This window comes from Anomaloglossus baeobatrachus, chromosome 2 (assembly GCF_048569485.1).
Source record: "Anomaloglossus baeobatrachus isolate aAnoBae1 chromosome 2, aAnoBae1.hap1, whole genome shotgun sequence".
NCBI lineage: Eukaryota > Metazoa > Chordata > Amphibia > Anura > Aromobatidae > Anomaloglossus > Anomaloglossus baeobatrachus.
Window position 1 is genome coordinate 399990949 of NC_134354.1, and position 20210 is coordinate 400011158.

General features: G+C 47.7%; 1 protein-coding gene across 1 annotated transcript in view; it reads right to left on the reverse strand.

Annotated features, from left to right (window-relative positions):
- The window catches only part of LOC142289799 (NIPA-like protein 3), a 74703-nt gene extending 55562 nt beyond the window's left edge, over window positions 1–19141 (reverse strand). Inside the window, exons 1-3 of the mRNA XM_075333730.1 lie at window positions 19089–19141; window positions 18929–18980; window positions 18332–18423 (exon numbers count right to left, since the gene is read on the reverse strand). Coding sequence (XP_075189845.1) covers window positions 18332–18423; window positions 18929–18980; window positions 19089–19141 — 197 coding nt within the window. The remainder of the gene's footprint in view (window positions 1–18331; window positions 18424–18928; window positions 18981–19088) is intronic.
- Between the last annotated feature and the right edge of the window lie 1069 nt (window positions 19142–20210).

Consider the following 20210-nt stretch of genomic DNA (forward strand, 5'->3'; position numbering starts at 1 on the left):
ATTAGTAGAGTATGTAAGTTTGGAAGGGTGATATGTGGCTGTGTCAGTATCAGCAGGACATCATTTGCAAATAATGATAACTTAAACTCTTTGTCTCTCACCATTACCCCATGTATATTAGGGTCGGAGCGAATAGCTGCCGCCAGCGGCTCGATGCACATAACAAAGAGAAGGGGAGACAAAGGGCACCCCTGACGCGTGCCATTATGGATCTGAAAGGGTTGAGATGTGGCATAAGGAAGTTTGACCGAAGCTGAGGGGCACGAATACAGACTTTTCAGGGCAGTAATAAATGCACCTGAAATTCCAAAGTGATGTAACGTTTCAAACATGAATGGCCACCCCAGTCGGTCAAAGGCCTTCTCCGCATCTAAACTGAGAAGAAGTGCCTCTCTTTCAGTTTTATTAGCAACCTCTACCAAGTCAATTACCTTACTAGTATTGTCCCCTCCCTGTCTACACTGGACAAATCCCACCTGATCCTTATGAATAAGGTGAGGAAGCAGGACCGAAAGACGTAGGGATAACAATTTAGTAAAAAATTTTAAATCGGCATTCAGTAATGATGTGAGTCTGTAATTGACACAATCCATAGCATCCTTTCCTGGTTTGAGGATAAGCGTGATATATGAGTGTAACATACTTGTAGGTAATAGGGGAACCCATGAGAAATCCATTAAATAATTATTATTATTTTTTTTAAACATATTTTATTTGATGAGTTGTCAACAAAATATTTACAGAAATGAAAACATTCTCTGTTAGCTTTTTAACAATTCTCATACATTTTAAATCTTTTTTCTGTCGCAACACTAAACATGTTGGCGTTTTCAAGTTGTACATCAAAAACAATAATAAATTAACATAGAAATAATCATAACATAAGGGTTCCTTGTCTTACCTCTCTATCCTCAATATCCCCAATGAGCCATATCTTTGAAACGCTGCATTAAATTAGAAATCTCTCTTTGAGAGTAGTTTTTTTTCTATAAATGTTTTCCATTTTTTAAAAAAACTAGACGTGCGTTTCTCTTTGCTATCCTCTGCTTCTAATTGATCCATCAGTATCAACATTTTCATGGTATCTAACACTTCTGTAATATCTGGTGCTTGTTTTGTAAGCCAGTGTCGCAAAATGCATTTTTTAACCGATAGCATTAACACGTGTACTGCTTTTGGAATGAATAACTATTCTTCCCTCTCTCTCTCCTCTCGACTTGTGGCATCCAATAAACAGAGAATCAGAACTTTTGGGATCCATTAAATAATTTAACTAAGTAGGGGGTAAGTCGGCCCGCATACGTTTTACAGTACAAATGCGCCAGACCGTCTGGACCTGGCGATTTACCATTGGGAAGTAATTTAAGCACCTCTCCTATCTCTTCGCACGAGATTTCTTTATTCAGTGTATTTGCAGCACTCTTAGTAAGGGTACGCAGTTTACATTGCTCAAGAAAGCAATTAATTAGTTCCCTTTGCCTCTCTAGATCTGCGGGAAGAGTGTTAGGCAAGGAATACAACTTTGACAGGTAGTCCTGAAAAATCTTTGCAATTTTAGTGGGATCATATAAAACAGTCCCCCCTGCATCTCTCAAGGCATAGACGAATGAGTTCCCCCTATCTTCTCTAAGCTGGCGTGCTAGAAGGGAGTGGGACTTATCTCCTTTATCATAGTATTTATGTTTGCTATAGAGAAGTAATTTTTCTATTGTGGTGACAGCTAAGTCTTTCAATTGGGCACGGGTTTTTACTATATCCCTGAGAATACGTACTGATGGGCTAAGGGCCATCTTGCTCTCCAAGCCTTTGAGGTTTCGGAGGAGCTGTTCCGTCTGGTGTAGTTGTGACGCCCTGGACTAGCCAGGTAGTCACAAACACAACATCACACACACCCCCTCCCCTGGATAGTCTACATCAGTCAACAAAATCCTTGTTGCCTCCCTCCAGGGTCTGATGTCCACACCAGGTGGGGTGGAGCCTGGTGGTTGGCCCCACCCACCGAGGAGTTCACAGGCCTGGAGGCGGGAAAAGTAACAGAATGAGTTTGGAGTTGAAAGTGAGAGGACAGAAACTGCTAGTGTCTGGGTCGGGGCCCAGGCACTGTCAACAAGGTTGGCAGACGGTGGTGGCCATCTGCAGGAGGTGGTACAATTCAGCGGAACCATAGGCCCGGGAAGGGCGGTGGCCCGCCGGTACCGAACCGGGGAGCAGAGTTGTACCAAGCACACAAAGGCAGGGCCATAGGACCCCCGACTAGGCTAGGAGCCGCCGACAATGGTCAAATCCGAGAGTGACCGGAACCCCAGGGGTTCCCTAACACCCAAGACCCGACAGAAGGCAACCGTCCACACAGTGAGAATACAGTGCCATCCGGCACCGCGCCGCGCTGCCCCTGCAACCCTGCACCCCAGCCATCCAGCCTCCCCATATCGCCATCGGGCCCCGGGATCACCAACCCCTACCCAAGGAGGGGGAACCAACATCCTAGCTGCTCCCTGCCATCGCTCCCGGGATCCCCATCACCAGCAGCGGTGGTGCCCAATATCACCACGACCCGTGGGTGGCGTCTTGAACTATCTCCCCAAACAAACCACCCCTTTTCACTCGTGGGCGAGGAGCGCTGCTCGACTCCCCGGGTCCGGCCCACCGCTCGAGCCACCGAGCAGCAGCAGAAGCCCCGGACCTGAGCGTAGTGAGCGCGTCCCCTCTGCCCGCGACAACTTGGCGTCTACAAACAGGATTAGAACCAATCTACCTACCGGTAGAAGTGCGCTTTGCAGTCCCCGCCGGCGGCGTCCGGACGAAAAATTTGAAGTTCCGCCATCTTTGGCGCGAAGATTTCCCGCTCGAGCGTCTTCCCCGAGAAGGGAAGGCGCGAAAGTGAAGCCCCACCCCCAGAAGAGGGAAGTGCTGGAAAGAACCAAGGGGGGACGGGAAAAAGATGTCTGCGACCGACGGAAATGGGGCAGCCCTTGCTCCGGCCGCAAGAGCGGGGGAGGCCACGAGTCCAGCGGTCGCCCAGGTAATGCCGATCTCCCTGCCCTATGTACCTGGTGCTGCCTGGCTACCGCAATACAATGGGAAGCCTGATGCTTTGCAGGCGTTCCGTAAAAAGATTAGCCCGGTCCTTGACTTGTATGCCCTGACTGGCAGGCAACGGGCGGCGGTAGTGCTGGGGCAGCTAACCGGCGCGGCTGAGCAGGAGACGGAGACCTGGACCGATGCGGACCGGGCCTCAGTGACTACCATTTTTGAGAAACTCCAAACCGCTTTTGAGACCCGCACAGAAGCAGAATTACGGATGCAGTTTTACCAGTGCCGACAGCGGCCTGAGGATAATATAAGAGACTATGCCTTGCGCCTGCAAACAGCCCACCGTGCGCTGAAGTGGGTGGACACTTAACGATGTGGACAGCAATAAGATGCTAGTAGAACAATTCATGCAAGGGCTGGGGTCCACGGAAGACCGCAAGCAGCTACGGCTGTGGGCCCTGGAACACCCCGATCTGGACTTTGCAGTATTGAAAGAGCGGGCCATCAAGGCCCTGCAGGCCCCAACGCCAGACGCTCCTGAGGCGGCCCCATGGCCGGCTGAAACTGCTCCCATCTTGGTGGCACCTCCTCCCCTGGCTCTACCGGCCCCTGCAGCGCCTGTTGGGATGATGGAGGGAGAGTCATCATCCCCTTCCCCTTAGGAGAGGGATTCCCAAAGGGCAGTTTCTGCGTATCCGCAGGAACTGCTCTAGGGAATCTGATTTTAGGGTGCAGGCGTCGGACATGTTTGGGAGGTTTCTGGATAGAGGATACCCTAGACATGTGTTGCAGCAATCCTATGCCTTTGCTAAAAACACTAATAGACATTCTTTGATGAGACCACGAAATAGAAAAGAGGATGAGAACATCTTACGCATTATCGGTACTTACGATCTTCAGGCCGAACGTGTCTTTGGAGTAATCAAAAAACATTGGGGGGTGCTAAGGGCGGACCCTGGTCTGGCCAAGTTTATCCCCAAGGCCCCATGTATTACTTATAGGAGAGGTCGGTCTATAGGGGATAAACTTGTACACAGTATGTATCAGGGGCCACGCCCAGAAGGCACCTGGTTAGATAGACAGGTGGTAGGTATGTATCGATGCGGTAACTGCAGTTTCTGCGAATCGATGGAACGCTGCAAGATGGTGAAAAGCTCAGCTAATGGGAAGGTTTTCTATTTACGGGATATCTTTAACTGCAAGACAACGGGTGTTGTGTATAGGGCCACCTGCACGTGTCCTTTTGACTACGTGGGGAAAACCGTGCGTGAGCTTCGGAGACGTGTGGGAGAGCACCTTTCGGATATACGAAATAAACGCGATACACCGATTGCTCGACACATGAATGGTGTGCACCAAGGTGACACAAAACTTGTGTGTTTCTCAGCATTGGAGCTCGTCAAACACAGTCCGAGGGGTGGTGATTTCGACAGAGTGCTGTTACAAAGGGAATCGGCTTGGATTTTCAGATTAGGATCACTTACTCCGGGGGGGCTCAATGAGCAGCTCTCCTTTAATTGTTTCCTCCCCACATAATGTGAAAAATTTGATAGGTCCCTGTAGTTTAGACAGTAGGTGCCATGTTTCTGGGAGCCTGTATCCCCTTTTGGGGACTATCCATATTTATGGAACTATTTGAAGTATCCTATCTCAAGTGTCGTGTAGTTTCTGATAATCTGAGTCAATGAATTGATGTGGTGTATTTGAAATATTATGGTATATGGCTTTCTGCCAATATTAGACCTATTAACTATATGCCTATGGTGTGTACTCTGTGAGTATGGACCGGGACCGACTATATGTGAATGATATAGTATAATGGTCAGATATATGTATTGTGTAATGACCTTTGCCATATGATCAAATTGCCCTGTTTTATGCTGCCTTTTCAGGGCCCTTATGTCATCTTAGATGCTATGGTTTCACTGAATCTATTGTGGTTGCTGTGCACCTAATTTGGGGCGATTATGACTGCTGTACAATTGCCTCTATATTATTCCTAAAGTAATGGCAGATTGACTCTCTTATTGCGGTGACGTCCGATATCTCCGATCATGTGACTATATGAGTCATGAGATGGGCGTTACCGGGCAGTGTGAGAGCTTCCTTGCTGGGCGGGCACTTACCTCCGATCATGTGACCGCGTGAGCTCATGGGGAGGAGGGCCCTGCTCGATGCGAGGAGAGGAGGCTTTCTTCCTCCGTGTCATACTGCCCGGACATGCGCAGTGGTGATATGGGCTGGCGCCTGCGCAGCTGCTGCTGCAGTGACGCTGTATGGGGGAAGTCAGGGATTCCCCACATCTGTCTAAATCAGGGGAGGGCTATTTAAGGTGGTGTATTGTATGCAGCTCCATGACACCTGGAGGATGGGAGCATGTTATCAAGACAGTGTTTACTGCTATGCTGCTGATCTGCTGTCTGGCGCCATAGACCTGCATACCTGAAACTATACTATCTGACAAGTGAGTTATCTATCTATTGCTGCTGTCATCTTTTACCTTGTACATGTGTTGTTAAATCTATGTTTGGTGGTCTATGTATGTTTGTCATAAAGCTGATAAGATCGTACCTATTTTTCCAGCCTCCTGATTAACCACGTGTCCTAGCGTGGGGAAACGCGTCGAGGTGGAGACGTCTTGATTATTATATAGTTGGCGGTTCACTATACCTGCTTAAGGACTAACTTTCCAAACGTCATGTGGATACTCCTGGATGAAAATCCTTGATTGGGACTACAGATAAGCACGCTGTGCCAACATAGTCTCATTAGGAGATACCAAGTTAAGTTTGGTTATTGCTATGTGTCCTGCTGTGAACCAACACCATGGTTATGTATTTTAAATTGTATCAATTTGTCTTTTTTGGTCATTTGTAAACCCTAGTCTTGATATTCAAGATCAGGGGTTGCCATTTAATTGGCGTAAGACAATTGAGTTGTATATCTATGTGCACATATTGGTGGTATTTTTCTAATTGAATAAAAATTTAATATTTTCACAATTGGGGATTTTTCTATGACTAAATCAGAGTAATATCCCCTGGACCCTAGAGGTAATATTTAAACTTGATACGTAATTCCCTGGCATGGCGGGTTTTCTTACAGGGCCTATTAATACCTCAGGTTGGGTGGAGGAGGCAAATCAGGTGTTTTCCACTAATGAACCTTATATAGGGAGTAGTGGAATTAACCTAAAAGAATCTTTTAAGGAATTGTTGGCCAATTATAAAAATAATATTCGGTCCTGGTGGGAAATAAAGGGACTCGAAAATTATATCAAGCATCAAATAGTGCCAAGGGGCTTGAGAATTAATATTGTTCCATCTCCAAGAACATCGTCTGAACAATTCCTTGGTCTCTGGCGGAAGGAGTCTATTGCTTCCTCCTTGAGGTTGATGAATTTGTTACTAGAGGAGGAGAAAAAAATCTTTGCAGAGTCTACAGGGGTTTTGAATACGGGAATAGATAATATTTTGCGTCTCAAAAGTGACCCCGACTTTGCTAGACGCGAAAATCTGTTACAGACGTCCGTTGAGCGCTTTCAGAGTAATCTAAAAGAAAGAAAGCACTCACAGTTTGTACGAGATCTTGCAGAATTTAAGGAAGATAAGGCTTATCTACCCCAATATACTAATAGACAACAATCTGCGGTATCTTCATCAGATATAGACACCTCCGACTTAGAAAGACCTAGAACAACTGGTAGTATTCCTACAGAGGCTACTGGGCGTGGACCACATACATGGATCCCCCCAAAAAAACAGCGAACGAGGAGAGGGGGACACTTTGGGTATCAGGGATCACCGCTTTTTTCATCTTCTGGTCCCTCTGGGTCTTTTTTGGAGCAGAGACAAACAGGGGGAGCGTATCCACATACGAGAGCACATCAGGCCAGGGGAGGATTTTGAATTTATCTGACTATTCACTTACTAACTCTGACGATGCGGTTCTGTCTAAGGGACTTAATTTTATACCCTCGAATTATTTTGATTGTTTTGGTTGGATCAGAGATCTTGAACTGTTTGGAAGAAGATTGAGATGGAAATTGTTCTTTGAACACAATAGCCAGGAACAACGTAAGGCTCTTGGCATTGCAGAGGAGGATTATGAATGTTTCCAAACCTTGACGGATTTGTTGAAGGATGGCTCAAAAAAGAGAGGGGAGGGACCTTTTACTACTTTAAAAGGACCGAGTAAAAGATCCCCCCCAATACAGAGTTGTACTAGTGTAGATATCTTTTTGAAATTGGTGCAAGACGATCTTGTAAAGATTCCGCAAGGATTTCAAGGCCATTATGATTATAATCATAATCTGACTAAAGAAGAATTGAAGGCCTTGGATTCTTTATCAAAAAATACTAATTTGGTTATCAAAAAATCCGATAAGGGGGGGAACCTTGTTATTCTGAACCATTCTAGGTATCTAAGTATGTGCCAGACCCTTCTCGGGGATCGGAACACCTATGAACAGATTCCCTCTGATCCAACCAAAATATTTACTGATATTCTTGTGTCTATTTTGGAGTGTGCTAAGCAAAATAATTTGATATCATCCAATGAACTGGAATTTTTGACTCCTCAATTTCCTGTTATACCTGTTTTTTACGCCCTACCAAAGGTGCATAAGGGCCTAGACCCTCTAAAAGGCAGACCAATTGTAGCAGGCATTGATTCATTGTCTCAGAATGTCAGTATATATATTGATAGGGTACTTAGGCCCTTTGTTACATCTTTACCCTCATATGTACGAGATACCCCGCACTTACTTCAGATCTTGGAGGACATCAGTGTGGGGCCAGATACTATTCTGGCCTCCAATGATGTCGAGGCGTTGTACAGTTCTATTCCCCATGATTTAGGGATCCAGGCAGTCAATTTCTTTTTGAAGACAAGATCCATTGAGTGTATGAGGCACAACGCTCTTATTATAGAGCTGTTGTCTTTCACTCTCCGCCATAATTATTTTTTGTTTAACACCAAGTACTTCCACCAGCTCAGGGGTACTGCGATGGGGAGCCCTTGTGCCCCCAGCTATGCAAATTTATTCCTGGGCTGGTGGGAGGAAACGGTGGTTTTTGGGGGGGAGGATGGGGAATTTCATCAATGTATCGGACTATGGGTCCGGTACATTGATGATATCCTCATCCTCTGGACTGGATCGATTTATGATTTTGAGCTTTTTGTTGGGTCTCTTAATAAGAATGCTTTGGGGTTAAGGTTTACTTATACCTGTGATCAGAACTGTATTACCTTCCTTGATCTGACTATATCGAAGGATGAAAATGGTAAGATACAGACTGCTACCTATAGGAAACCGACGGCAACTAATTCCCTGCTAAAATGGGAGAGTCATCATCCCCTTCCCCTTAGGAGAGGGATTCCCAAAGGGCAGTTTCTGTGTATCCGCAGGAACTGCTCTAGGGAATCTGATTTTAGGGTGCAGGCGTCGGACATGTTTGGGAGGTTTCTGGATAGAGGATACCCTAGACAGGTGTTGCAGCAATCCTATGCCTTTGCTAAAAACACTAATAGACATTCTTTGATGAGACCACGAAATAGAAAAGAGGATGAGAACATCTTACGCATTATCGGTACTTACGATCTTCAGGCCGAACGTGTCTTTGGAGTAATCAAAAAACATTGGGGGGTGCTAAGGGCGGACCCTGGTCTGGCCAATTTTATCCCCAAGGCCCCATGTATTACTTATAGGAGAGGTCGGTCTATAGGGGATAAACTTGTACACAGTATGTATCAGGGGCCACGCCCAGAAGGCACCTGGTTAGATAGACAGGTGGTAGGTATGTATCGATGCGGTAACTGCAGTTTCTGCGAATTGATGGAACGCTGCAAGATGGTGAAAAGCTCAGCTAATGGGAAGGTTTTCTATTTACGGGATTTCTTTAACTGCAAGACAACGGGTGTTGTGTATAGGGCCACCTGCACGTGTCCTTTTGACTACGTGGGGAAAACCGTGCGTGAGCTTCGGAGACGTGTGGGAGAGCACCTGTCGGATATACGAAATAAACGCGATACACCGATTGCTCGACACATGAATGGTGTGCACCAAGGTGACACAAAACTTGTGTGTTTCTCAGCATTGGAGCTCGTCAAACACAGTCCGAGGGGTGGTGATTTCGACAGAGTGCTGTTACAAAGGGAATCGGCTTGGATTTTCAGATTAGGATCACTTACTCCGGGGGGGCTCAATGAGCAGCTCTCCTTTAATTGTTTCCTCCCCACATAATGTGAACAATTTGATAGGTCCCTGTAGTTTAGACAGTAGGTGCCATGTTTCTGGGAGCCTGTATCCCCTTTTGGGGACTATCCATATTTATGGAACTATTTGAAGTATCCTATCTCAAGTGTCGTGTAGTTTCTGATAATCTGAGTCAATGAATTGATGTGGTGTATTTGAAATATTATGGTATATGGCTTTCTGCCAATATTAGACCTATTAACTATATGCCTATGGTGTGTACTCTGTGAGTATGGACCGGGACCGACTATATGTGAATGATATAGTATAATGGTCAGATATATGTATTGTGTAATGACCTTTGCCATATGATCAAATTGCCCTGTTTTATGCTGCCTTTTCAGGGCCCTTATGTCATCTTAGATGCTATGGTTTCACTGAATCTATTGTGGTTGCTGTGCACCTAATTTGGGGCGATTATGACTGCTGTACAATTGCCTCTATATTATTCCTAAAGTAATGGCAGATTGAATCTCTTATTGCGGTGACGTCCGATATCTCCGATCATGTGACTATATGAGTCATGAGATGGGCGTTACCGGGCAGTGTGAGAGCTTCCTTGCTGGGCGGGCACTTACCTCCGATCATGTGACCGCATGAGCTCATGGGGAGGAGGGCCCTGCTTGATGCGAGGAGAGGAGGCTTTCTTCCTCCGTGTCATACTGCCCGGACATGCGCAGTGGTGATATGGGCTGGCGCCTGCGCAGCTGCTGCTGCAGTGACGCTGTATGGGGGAAGTCAGGGATTCCCCACAGCTGTCTAAATCAGGGGAGGGCTATTTAAGGTGGTGTATTGTATGCAGCTCCATGACGCCTGGAGGACGGGAGCATGTTATCAAGACAGTGTTTACTGCTATGCTGCTGATCTGCTGTCTGGCGCCATGGACCTGCATACCTGAAGCTATACTATCTGACAAGTGAGTTATCTATCTATTGCTGCTGTCATCTTTTGCCTTGTACATGTGTTGTTAAATCTATGTTTGGTGGTCTATGTATGTTTGTCATAAAGCTGATAAGATCGTACCTATTTTTCCAGCCTCCTGATGAACCACGTGTCCTAGCGTGGGGAAACGCGTCGAGGTGGAGACGTCTTGATTATTATATAGTTGGCGGTTCACTATACCTGCTTAAGGACTAACTTTCCAAACGTCATGTGGATACTCCTGGATGAAAATCCTTGATTGGGACTACAGATAAGCACGCTGTGCCAACATAGTCTCATTAGGAGATACCAAGTTAAGTTTGGTTATTGCTATGTGTCCTGCTGTGAACCAACACCATGGTTATGTATTTTAAATTGTATCAATTTGTCTTTTTTGGTCATTTGTAAACCCTGGTCTTGATATTCAAGATCAGGGGTTGCCATTTAATTGGCGTAAGACAATTGAGTTGTATATCTATGTGCACATATTGGTGGTATTTTTCTAATTGAATAAAAATTTAATATTTTCACAATTGGGGATTTTTCTATGACTAGATGATGGAGGAACTGGCTGCCCGGGTCCGCCGCATGGATGAAGACCTCGCCAAAATCCTCGCCGCACTCCAGCTACCAACGAGAGTCAAGCCCCCAGGGAAGATCCAGCTCGCCGACAGCCCGGAGGACGTCCCCTGGATGCAGCGGAAAAGGACCAACGACTCGCGGTATGGGCCTCCTATTTGTTACATGTGCAACAAGCCTGGCCACTACTCAAGGCGATGCCCGTTAAACGAGCAACCCCTGGGGCTAAGGGCCAATCCTCAGGAGTAGACCCCAATGGCCCCACTGATTGGCGAGACCGGTATGTGGGAGCTCACCCCATCATTCCTCTGGCAGTGGACGGCATCCCGCTCATGGCCCTATTGGACACTGGATCACAGGTAACCACTATGCCATATACATTGTACCAGCAGTATTGGGGTAATGGTGAACTTGCCCCCCCTGACGATAGCCTGACCCTTGTCATGGCCAATGGACTCCCTCTGACCCAGGTGGGATATAAACAAGTGGTCCTGACCGTGGGACATACGGAGCTAAAACACCAAGGAATGATTGTGGTGCTGAATGAACTCAGTGACCATAACCCAAAAGTAATTCTAGGGACTAATATGATGGAGCATTGTATGGGTGAGGTGCTGAGTCTGTTGCAGCAATTGGCCACCACTGCAGGAGGAGGCCGACAGAGGGAAGTACAGCGTGAGATCCGGGCCCTCCTGCAGCGGCAGAAAGTGAATTTGACGGGTGGAGAGATTGGCGGAGTAAGAGTGATGGATGTGGCCCCCTTGGTGATGCCACCAAGAAGCGAGATGATGATTTGGTGCAGGGCAGCAGTAGGTCCCCAGGGGTGCGATTACCCAGCGTTGGTGGAGCCCATGCCTTCTGAGCACTGGCCCACTGTGATGGCGGCCAGAGGGGTGGTTAACGTCAGGAAAGGGAGAGTGCCTGTGAGAGTGCTGAATTGTGGGGAGGAAGAAGTTAGACTTCCCCGTTACGCTACCTTTGCCAAGCTGCTTTCCCTCGACCCTCACACCATTCATGAGACTGCCCCTCCTACCTCTGCACCCCCTGCCAGTGACCATATACCCCCCGAACAGTTAGCGGAGTGGTGCCAGGAACTGCATGTAGGCACTGAAGCTACACCCACGCATCACAAAAAGGGAGTGTACAGGGTAGTACAGGAGTATGAGCAGGTTTTTAGCAAGCACCCACTAGATTTCGGGAGGATTAAAGGGGTTCAACACCATATCCCTACAGGCACACATCCACCCATCAAAGAAAGGTATAGGCCCATCCCGCCAGCACACTACCAATGCGCTAAGGACATGTTGAGGAACATGAAGGAGGCAGGGGTCATTCGTGATAGTTGTAGTCCCTGGGCAGCCCTACTGGTACTGGTGAAGAAGAAGGATGGCACCATGCGAATGTGTGTGGATTACCGGAAGATCAACCAGATAACACATAAAGATGCCTATCATCTCCCCCGTATCGAGGAGTTGCTAGCTGCGCTGAAAACTGCTAACTTCTTCTCTACCCTTGACCTTACCAGCGGATACTGGCAGGTGGCGGTCGCACCAGAGGACCGGGAGAAGACTGCATTTGTCACGCCCATGGGACTCAGCGAGTTCAACAGCATGCCATTTGGGCTGTGTAATGCCCCTGGAACCTTCCAACGGCTCATGGAGTGCTGCCTGGGACATCTCAATTTCGAAACTGTCTTGCTGTATCTAGATGATGTGATCGTATACTCTCAGACGTACGAGGCTCCCCTGGAGCACCTGGCTGAAGTGTTCGCGTCCCTTGCTAGGTATGGGATGAAACTGAAACCCTCCAAATGCCACCTGCTGAAGCCCAGAGTACAGTACCTCGGACACGTGGTGAGCGCAGAAGGTGTCGCCCCAGATCCCAAGAAGATCACTGCTATTCAGGACTGGCCAAGGCCGACCACAGTGAGAGAGGTGAGACAGTTCCTGGGCCTGGTGGGCTATTATCGCCGCTTCATCAAGGGGTACATGAAGATGGCTGCACCTATGCAAGATCTCTTCGTGGGACAGACCAAGGGTGGCAGAGCCTCTGGACTCCCGTTTGTGTGGGAAGAAAATCATGAAGAGTCCTTTCACCAGCTGAAGACAGACTTGACAGGAGAGGAAATCTTAGCGTACACCGACTACAGCCTCCCATTCGTCCTCTACACCGATGCCAGCAATGTGGGCCTGGGGGCAGTCTTGTCCCAGGTCCAGGACGGGAAGGAAAAGGTGATTGCCTACGCCAGCTGAAAACTCCAGCCCACGGAAAGGAACCCCGAAAATTACAGCTCCTTCAAGCTTGAGTTCCTAGCCCTGGTGTGGGCAATCACCAAGAGGTTCCGACATTACCTTGCAGCGGCAAGATTCACTGCCTACACGGACAATAATCCGTTGACCCATCTGGACACAGCCAAGCTAATCGCTCTGGAGCAACGGTGGGTGGCTAGGCTGTCTAACTATGACTTCACTATCAAGTATAGTCCCGGCCGCAAGAACACCAACGCAGACGCGTTATCCCGGATGCCCCACCTGCCGGATGGGGGGTTCGGAAGACGATGATCTCGAAGAAATCGAGTTGCCCGTGTTCCATCGGCCACCGGTCGAGAAACGTTATGTCAAATGGCAACTGGTGAACCTGGACCCGCTACCCAGTCAGGGGTGGCAAGAAGCCCAAGACCAGGCGCCTGCCGTCCAGTTGGTCAAGACCATGACTGAGCAGGGCTCCTCCAGAATGGATCCTGCAGCTCCCTCTGAAGCCCAGCGGCTGTGGAAAGAACGAGCCCGGCTGTACCTGCACCAAGGGAAGCTGTATCAGGAGCTTATCAACCCGAAGACTCACGAGAAGGTTCGCCAGCTGGTGGTTCCTCAGGCCAGCATGCCCAAAGTCCTACAGGCATATCACGATGGTGCCGGGCACTTCGGCTGGAAGAAGCTGGAGATGTTGCTGAGAGAGCGGTTCTATTGGAGTGGGATGCGAAAATCTGTGGAGGCCTGGTGCCGAGAGTGTGGTCCCTGTACACTCAGAAGGAAGGATGAAGTCAGCCAAAGAGCTCCTCTACAGCCGATCGTCACCCATCAACCGCTGGAGCTGGTCGCCTTGGACCACGTCAAGCTTACACCCAGCCGGAATGGATATACCTATGCCTTGACCATCGTGGACCACTACTCGAGATTCATGGTGGTTGTTCCAGTCAAAGATCTGACTGGTCGCACCGCGGCTAGACCATTCCAGACCTACTTTTGTCGACCGCACGGATACCCAGAGAGGGTGCTTACGGACCAGGGTTCGGCCTTTGAAGCAGAGGTGTTTCAAGAGTTTTGTCAATTATACGGCTGTAAAAAGATCAGAACCACGCCATATCATGCCGAGACTAATGGGATGTGTGAAAACATGAACCACCTAGTTCTGGATCTCCTCAAGATACTACCATTGGAAGAGCGAAACCTGTGGCCGGAGAAGCTGCCTGACCTGGTAGACATGTACAATAACATCCCCTGTGGTTCTACCAAATGCACACCGGTGTATCTGTTGAGAGCCCGACCGGGCCGGCTGCCGGTGGACCTGGAAATGGACTTGGAAGTTCCAGAGGCCCTCCCTTCGACCGGGATGTCCGGCGGCAAGCGCAATACCGGCGGGTCCAGTAATATGTGGAGAAGAATCTGCGCCAGAACCGAGAGAAACAGGAGCAGCGCTTCAACAAGCGGGCTCCAGCCGCCCCCTTTGAGCCCGGGGATGTGGTGCTGAAACGGAAGAGGAGAACTCATAAGCTTGATGACCAGTAGGAGAAGACCCCGTATGTCATACAGCCCACTGAAAGGCCTTTTCATTCTTCCAATCTGATCAGTCGCGACCAGGGAAGGACTGTGGCTACAGTTTCCAGAGTACACCTGAAGAGGTGCCCACCCCCCTTAAGGTTGGCAAACGAAGTTCCGGTTCCGATACCGAATGGGGAAAAGGAAAGAGAGGTGATCCACACAGTGATGGGTGACTTTCCAGCAAACTGGCCTATGCAGAATGGCGCGGTAATTGTTCCGGTGATAATGTTCCCACAACACGTGGAAGAAATGGAAACGGAAAAAAACACCAGTGAACCGCTTGAACCAGTGCCCAGGAATGCACCTATGCCAAGCCCCCGTAGGTCTCCAACTGCCATACCTGTCATACGGGAAGAGGAACCGATTGTCTCCCCTATCCCATCGCCCGCTACTAGCGACATTGGTCCCTGAAGGTCCACACGCCCCAACCTAGGTAGTCCCTCGCTTAGGTATAGGGAAACTACCATCTAGGGGCGCAGCATGTTGATGGTGTAAATAGCCGAATGAATGAACACCAATCCATCCGAATGACTTACCTGATTGTACCGTCCGTAAAAGGAGAAAGTTTTCCCCGTTGGGACCATCAGTATGTTTATCCCTTGTCTGCCATACTAACAGCCCACATGAGAAACTACTCATGAACACGGCCGAGAATTTGCAGGCCAACCACGAACTTGTGGTCTTGTAAATAATATGTGGGCTGTATTTCGTTGCCGCCTCCGGAGAGGCAGATTGGAGGGAGGACCCGCAGCAGAGCAGGCTGGGGTCCGGTCACCACCAGGACCAGTGACCATCCTCCGGGGGTCAGGGGTCCCCCTGGATGTGGGGTCCCCTGAAATGACAGCCGGGTGCGAGACACCGTACCCGTTCCTGCTCGGGTGACCTGGACCAGGACTGGGGTAAAGGGGTGCTGCCCATTTCGTAGGGGCAGCATCAAGGTGTAGGTTGCTTGGGTGGGGGAGCGGAAGAACTTGGACCGTTATTAATAAAAATGTTTTTACCGTTTGTAACGTTTAAGAGAAAAGCCTGTGAAGTGAAGGGAAGAATGAAAAATATGCTTATGTTATATGTTTTCCATTTTAAATTTCTATTTTTCAGAAATAAAACCGGCGATGGACGGGCAGCACGCGGACAGTCTGCATTTCACCAAGGGGGAATGTGACGCCCTGGACTAGCCAGGTAGTCACAAACACAACATCACACACACCCCCTCCCCTGGATAGTCTACATCAGTCAACAAAATCCTTATTGCCTCCCTCCAGGGTCTGATGTCCACACCAGGGGGGCGGAGCCAGGCGGTTGGCCCCTCCCACCGAGGAGTTCACAGGCCTGAAGGTGAGAAAAGTGACAGATTGAGTTTGGAGTTGAAAGTGAGAGGACAGAAACTGCTAGTGTCTGGGTCGGAGCCCAGGCACTGTCAACAAGGTCGACAGACGGTGGTGGCCATCTGCAGGAGGTGGTACAAGTCAGCGGAACCGTAGGACTCAGGACGGGCGGTGGCCCGCTGGTACCGAACCGGGGAGCAGAGTTGTACCAAGCACACAAAGGCCGGGCCATCAGACCCCGACTAGGCTAGGAGCCACCGACAACGGTCAAATCCGAGAGTGACCGGAACCCTAGGGGTTCCCTAACACCCAAGACCTAACAGAAGGCAACCGTCCACACAGTGAGGATAGAAAGCCACCGCCATAGGCTAGAGATCCAAGGGCCAGCGCCTGTGGGCAAAACGGGCTCCTTCGGTACATATACGCCGGGCAGCGGACTACCGTTGGGAAACCATCGGAGTCAATACATTCTACAAAGGTGCAGGGAAAGACAGAAACCATCAACCTGTCCGGGGAGAGCAAAGACACTGCAGCCAGCTGCGGGACCCGTCCATCCAGCCGTTTGGTTTACCAGAGACTCTGTGAATCTGTGCCTGAGTGAGTACAACAGTGCCATCCGGCACCGTGCCGTGCTGCCCCTGCAACCCTGCACCCCGGCCATCCAGCCTCCCCGTATCGCCATCGGGCCCCAGGATCACCAACCCCTACGCACAGAGGGGGAACCAACATCCTAGCTGCTCCATGCCATCGCTCCCGGGATCCCCGTCACCAGCAGCGGTGGTGCCCAATATCACCACGACCCGTGGATGGCGTCACGAACTATCTCCCCAAACAAACTCCCTTTTCACTCGTGGGCGAGGAGCGCTGCTCGAGTCCCCGGGTCCGGCCCACCGCTCGAACCACCGAGCAGCAGCAGAAGCCTCGGACCTGAGCGTAGTGAGCGCGTCTCCTCCGCCCATGACATAGTCTATCCTTTTTAATACGGGAGGTTACATTGTCCTCTAAAGATGGCCTTATGGGCTTCCCAAACAGTGGAAAAATTGAATACTGACCTCTCATTATTCTTAAAATATTCTATCAGCTCTGCTACCAGTTCGTCCCTGTAGGGTGCTCTCTTGAGGAGGGATTCATTAAGTCTACAATAGCAGACCCTTGTACGTGTTGTTGTATGATCTAGGGTGAGAGTCATTGGCGCGTGGTCTGACAACGTTATTGCGCCAATCTCCACATTGCTCACCAATCTAAGGGCTTGAATGTTACCAAAGAAGAAATCGATCCCGGTGTGTGTGCCATGGGGAGGAGAATAAAAGGTAAATATTTTTCTGAAGGATGCTTAATGCGCCACAAGTCAAATAAGGCAAACCTGCGGATCAGCCTACGAAAGGCAGCTGACAATCTACGTTGAGACAGGCCTGGCGGTTGATTATTGATAGATATAGAGGTTAAAACCTGGCTCAACCTATCGTAATTGTAGGTGCTTTGGAGAAAACAGTCAATATAATACATATACTCCGGCACACTATAGAGAAATGCGAAGAAGAGTCCAATATGATGCTCAAAAATTGGTTTTATTATGAACGTAAAATTGTCCGACGTTTCAACCCAATTAGGGTTTTCTTCAGGGACTAATGTACAATAACAGAAAAAGAAAAAATACAAGGTTACAATAATACACAAATGTTATCTACTCACAATATGTATTACACACGAGGAAAAAAGGGGAAGGGAGGGGGGATTACATCATGAAAACAGTATATAAATCATGAGCGTTCCATAGAGAAAGTACATGAAAATCACCCATGAACTCAAAAAAGTACATACAACTGAAAACAATCCTTCCAGATGGGGATCAATACAACATGTTTGTACCAAATCAGAGAACTGAAGGTCAAGACATACCTATGAAAGCTAGAGCTAGATTTCTTAAACGAGCACCAAAACACGGTGGGTAAAACCGACTATTGGTATCCGTAAAGGTACTAAAAGGGTGAAACATGAAATGTTAGTGTTATAAATTATGATGGAAAGAAAAGAAAAAATAATACACAAGGTTATGTCTAGGGTATACCTAAATAGGACCAATGGTAGGGTCAAGACATCAGATCAAGTGGGCACTGTAGTGAAGGAAAAACCTTCGTCGCCCTGGGAGATTAGATGAAGGAAACAATACATCCATTAACTATAGGTGTTTTTGGGTCAAGACCTGAAAATATATAAATTCCAAGGGAGGGCGTACCTTACAGATGTGCTGGGTGTATCATTACCTCAAGGGTCATAAAGCAAAGTAGTTCTAAAGATTTTTTAAAAAGTGAAAAGGATGTGGGAGAACATATAAGTATCAATGATACAAGATACGTGAAAGCTTTCACATAATATGTTTTCCATCAGGGAGAACATACCTCATGGGTGAAGTCAGTGTAAAAAAAGAAGGAGGTCCAGGACCATATCCAGATCTGTCTGACTTATGTGAGTGGATGGTTAGTGCTGTGATCTACAAAATTATAAAAAAAGGGGATATATACCGAGATATCACAGAGATTCAAGATAATCAAGATAAGATTTATATTACCTACAGACTAGGGAATGGGCTTCAAAATGATTCTTCAGGAATTTGAAAAGACAGGGTGAAATACAACCAACCTCCTATGACAAGTGGACCCGGACAGGTTATGCTGTATCCGTCCAAGATCCAAGGGTATGTGTATGTATAATGAACTGAAAGAAACATATGCAAATATGTGGAACTGTGGTATAAATTATGGTATTTTTACGTATTTTTTCTTACAGACCAATATAGGAGACTCTATCCTACCTCATACAATAATGATGTTTAGATGCAGGTGAGGCTGCCTGAGTGGTATGGCAAGACTGTAGTACACATATGTGTCCGTTGTAGATGGGACAGGGGCTAAGGTGTGTAGAGAAAGGGGAAAAAACATGTGTGGTCATCCGTGTCAATAGACTAGGGGGCACATAAGGTGGTAGACAAGACATACCTGACCTAATGTCATCTGCGTATAAGGTATAAGTGGGAGCGGGCCAAAGGCTCTGTGGGGAGTAGAGGAAAAGGGTTAACAGCAAATGGTAAGAAGAAATGAAATACAAGAAAGAGGACCAAGTCAATAAGGGTGAAGTCCAGAGCTATCCGTAACATACCTTAATGGAAGGTGCAGATATCTATCAGCCACGTGTAAGGCGCCAGATGCCATGTGTGCTAAGTGCTGGGTATTTATGCATAACCAGGAAGTCGGAGCTTCCAATGGAGGGCGGGCCATACACGTCACGTGTGACGTGTATGGCCCGCCCTCCATTGGAAGCTCCGACTTCCTGGTTATGCATAAATACCCAGCACTTAGCACACATGGCGTCTGGCGCCTTACACGTGGCTGATAGATATCTGCACCTTCCATTAAGGTATGTTACGGATAGCTCTGGACTTCACCCTTATTGACTTGGTCCTCTTTCTTGTATTTCATTTCTTCTTACCATTTGCTGTTAACCCTTTTCCTCTACTCCCCACAGAGCCTTTGGCCCGCTCCCACTTATACCTTATACGCAGATGACATTAGGTCAGGTATGTCTTGTCTACCACCTTATGTGCCCCCTAGTCTATTGACACGGATGACCACACATGTTTTTTCCCCTTTCTCTACACACCTTAGCCCCTGTCCCATCTACAACGGACACATATGTGTACTACAGTCTTGCCATACCACTCAGGCAGCCTCACCTGCATCTAAACATCATTATTGTATGAGGTAGGATAGAGTCTCCTATATTGGTCTGTAAGAAAAAATACGTAAAAATACCATAATTTATACCACAGTTCCACATATTTGCATATGTTTCTTTCAGTTCATTATACATACACATACCCTTGGATCTTGGACGGATACAGCATAACCTGTCCGGGTCCACTTGTCAAAGGAGGTTGGTTGTGTTTCACCCTGTCTTTTCAAATTCCTGAAGAATCATTTTGAAGCCCATTCCCTAGTCTGTAGGTAATATAAATCTTATCTTGATTATCTTGAATCTCTGTGATATCTCGGTATATATCCCCTTTTTTTATAATTTTGTAGATCACAGCACTAACCATCCACTCACATAAGTCAGACAGATCTGGATATGGTCCTGGACCTCCTTCTTTTTTTACACTGACTTCACCCATGAGGTATGTTCTCCCTGATGGAAAACATATTATGTGAAAGCTTTCACGTATCTTGTATCATTGATACTTATATGTTCTCCCACATCCTTTTCACTTTTTAAAAAATCTTT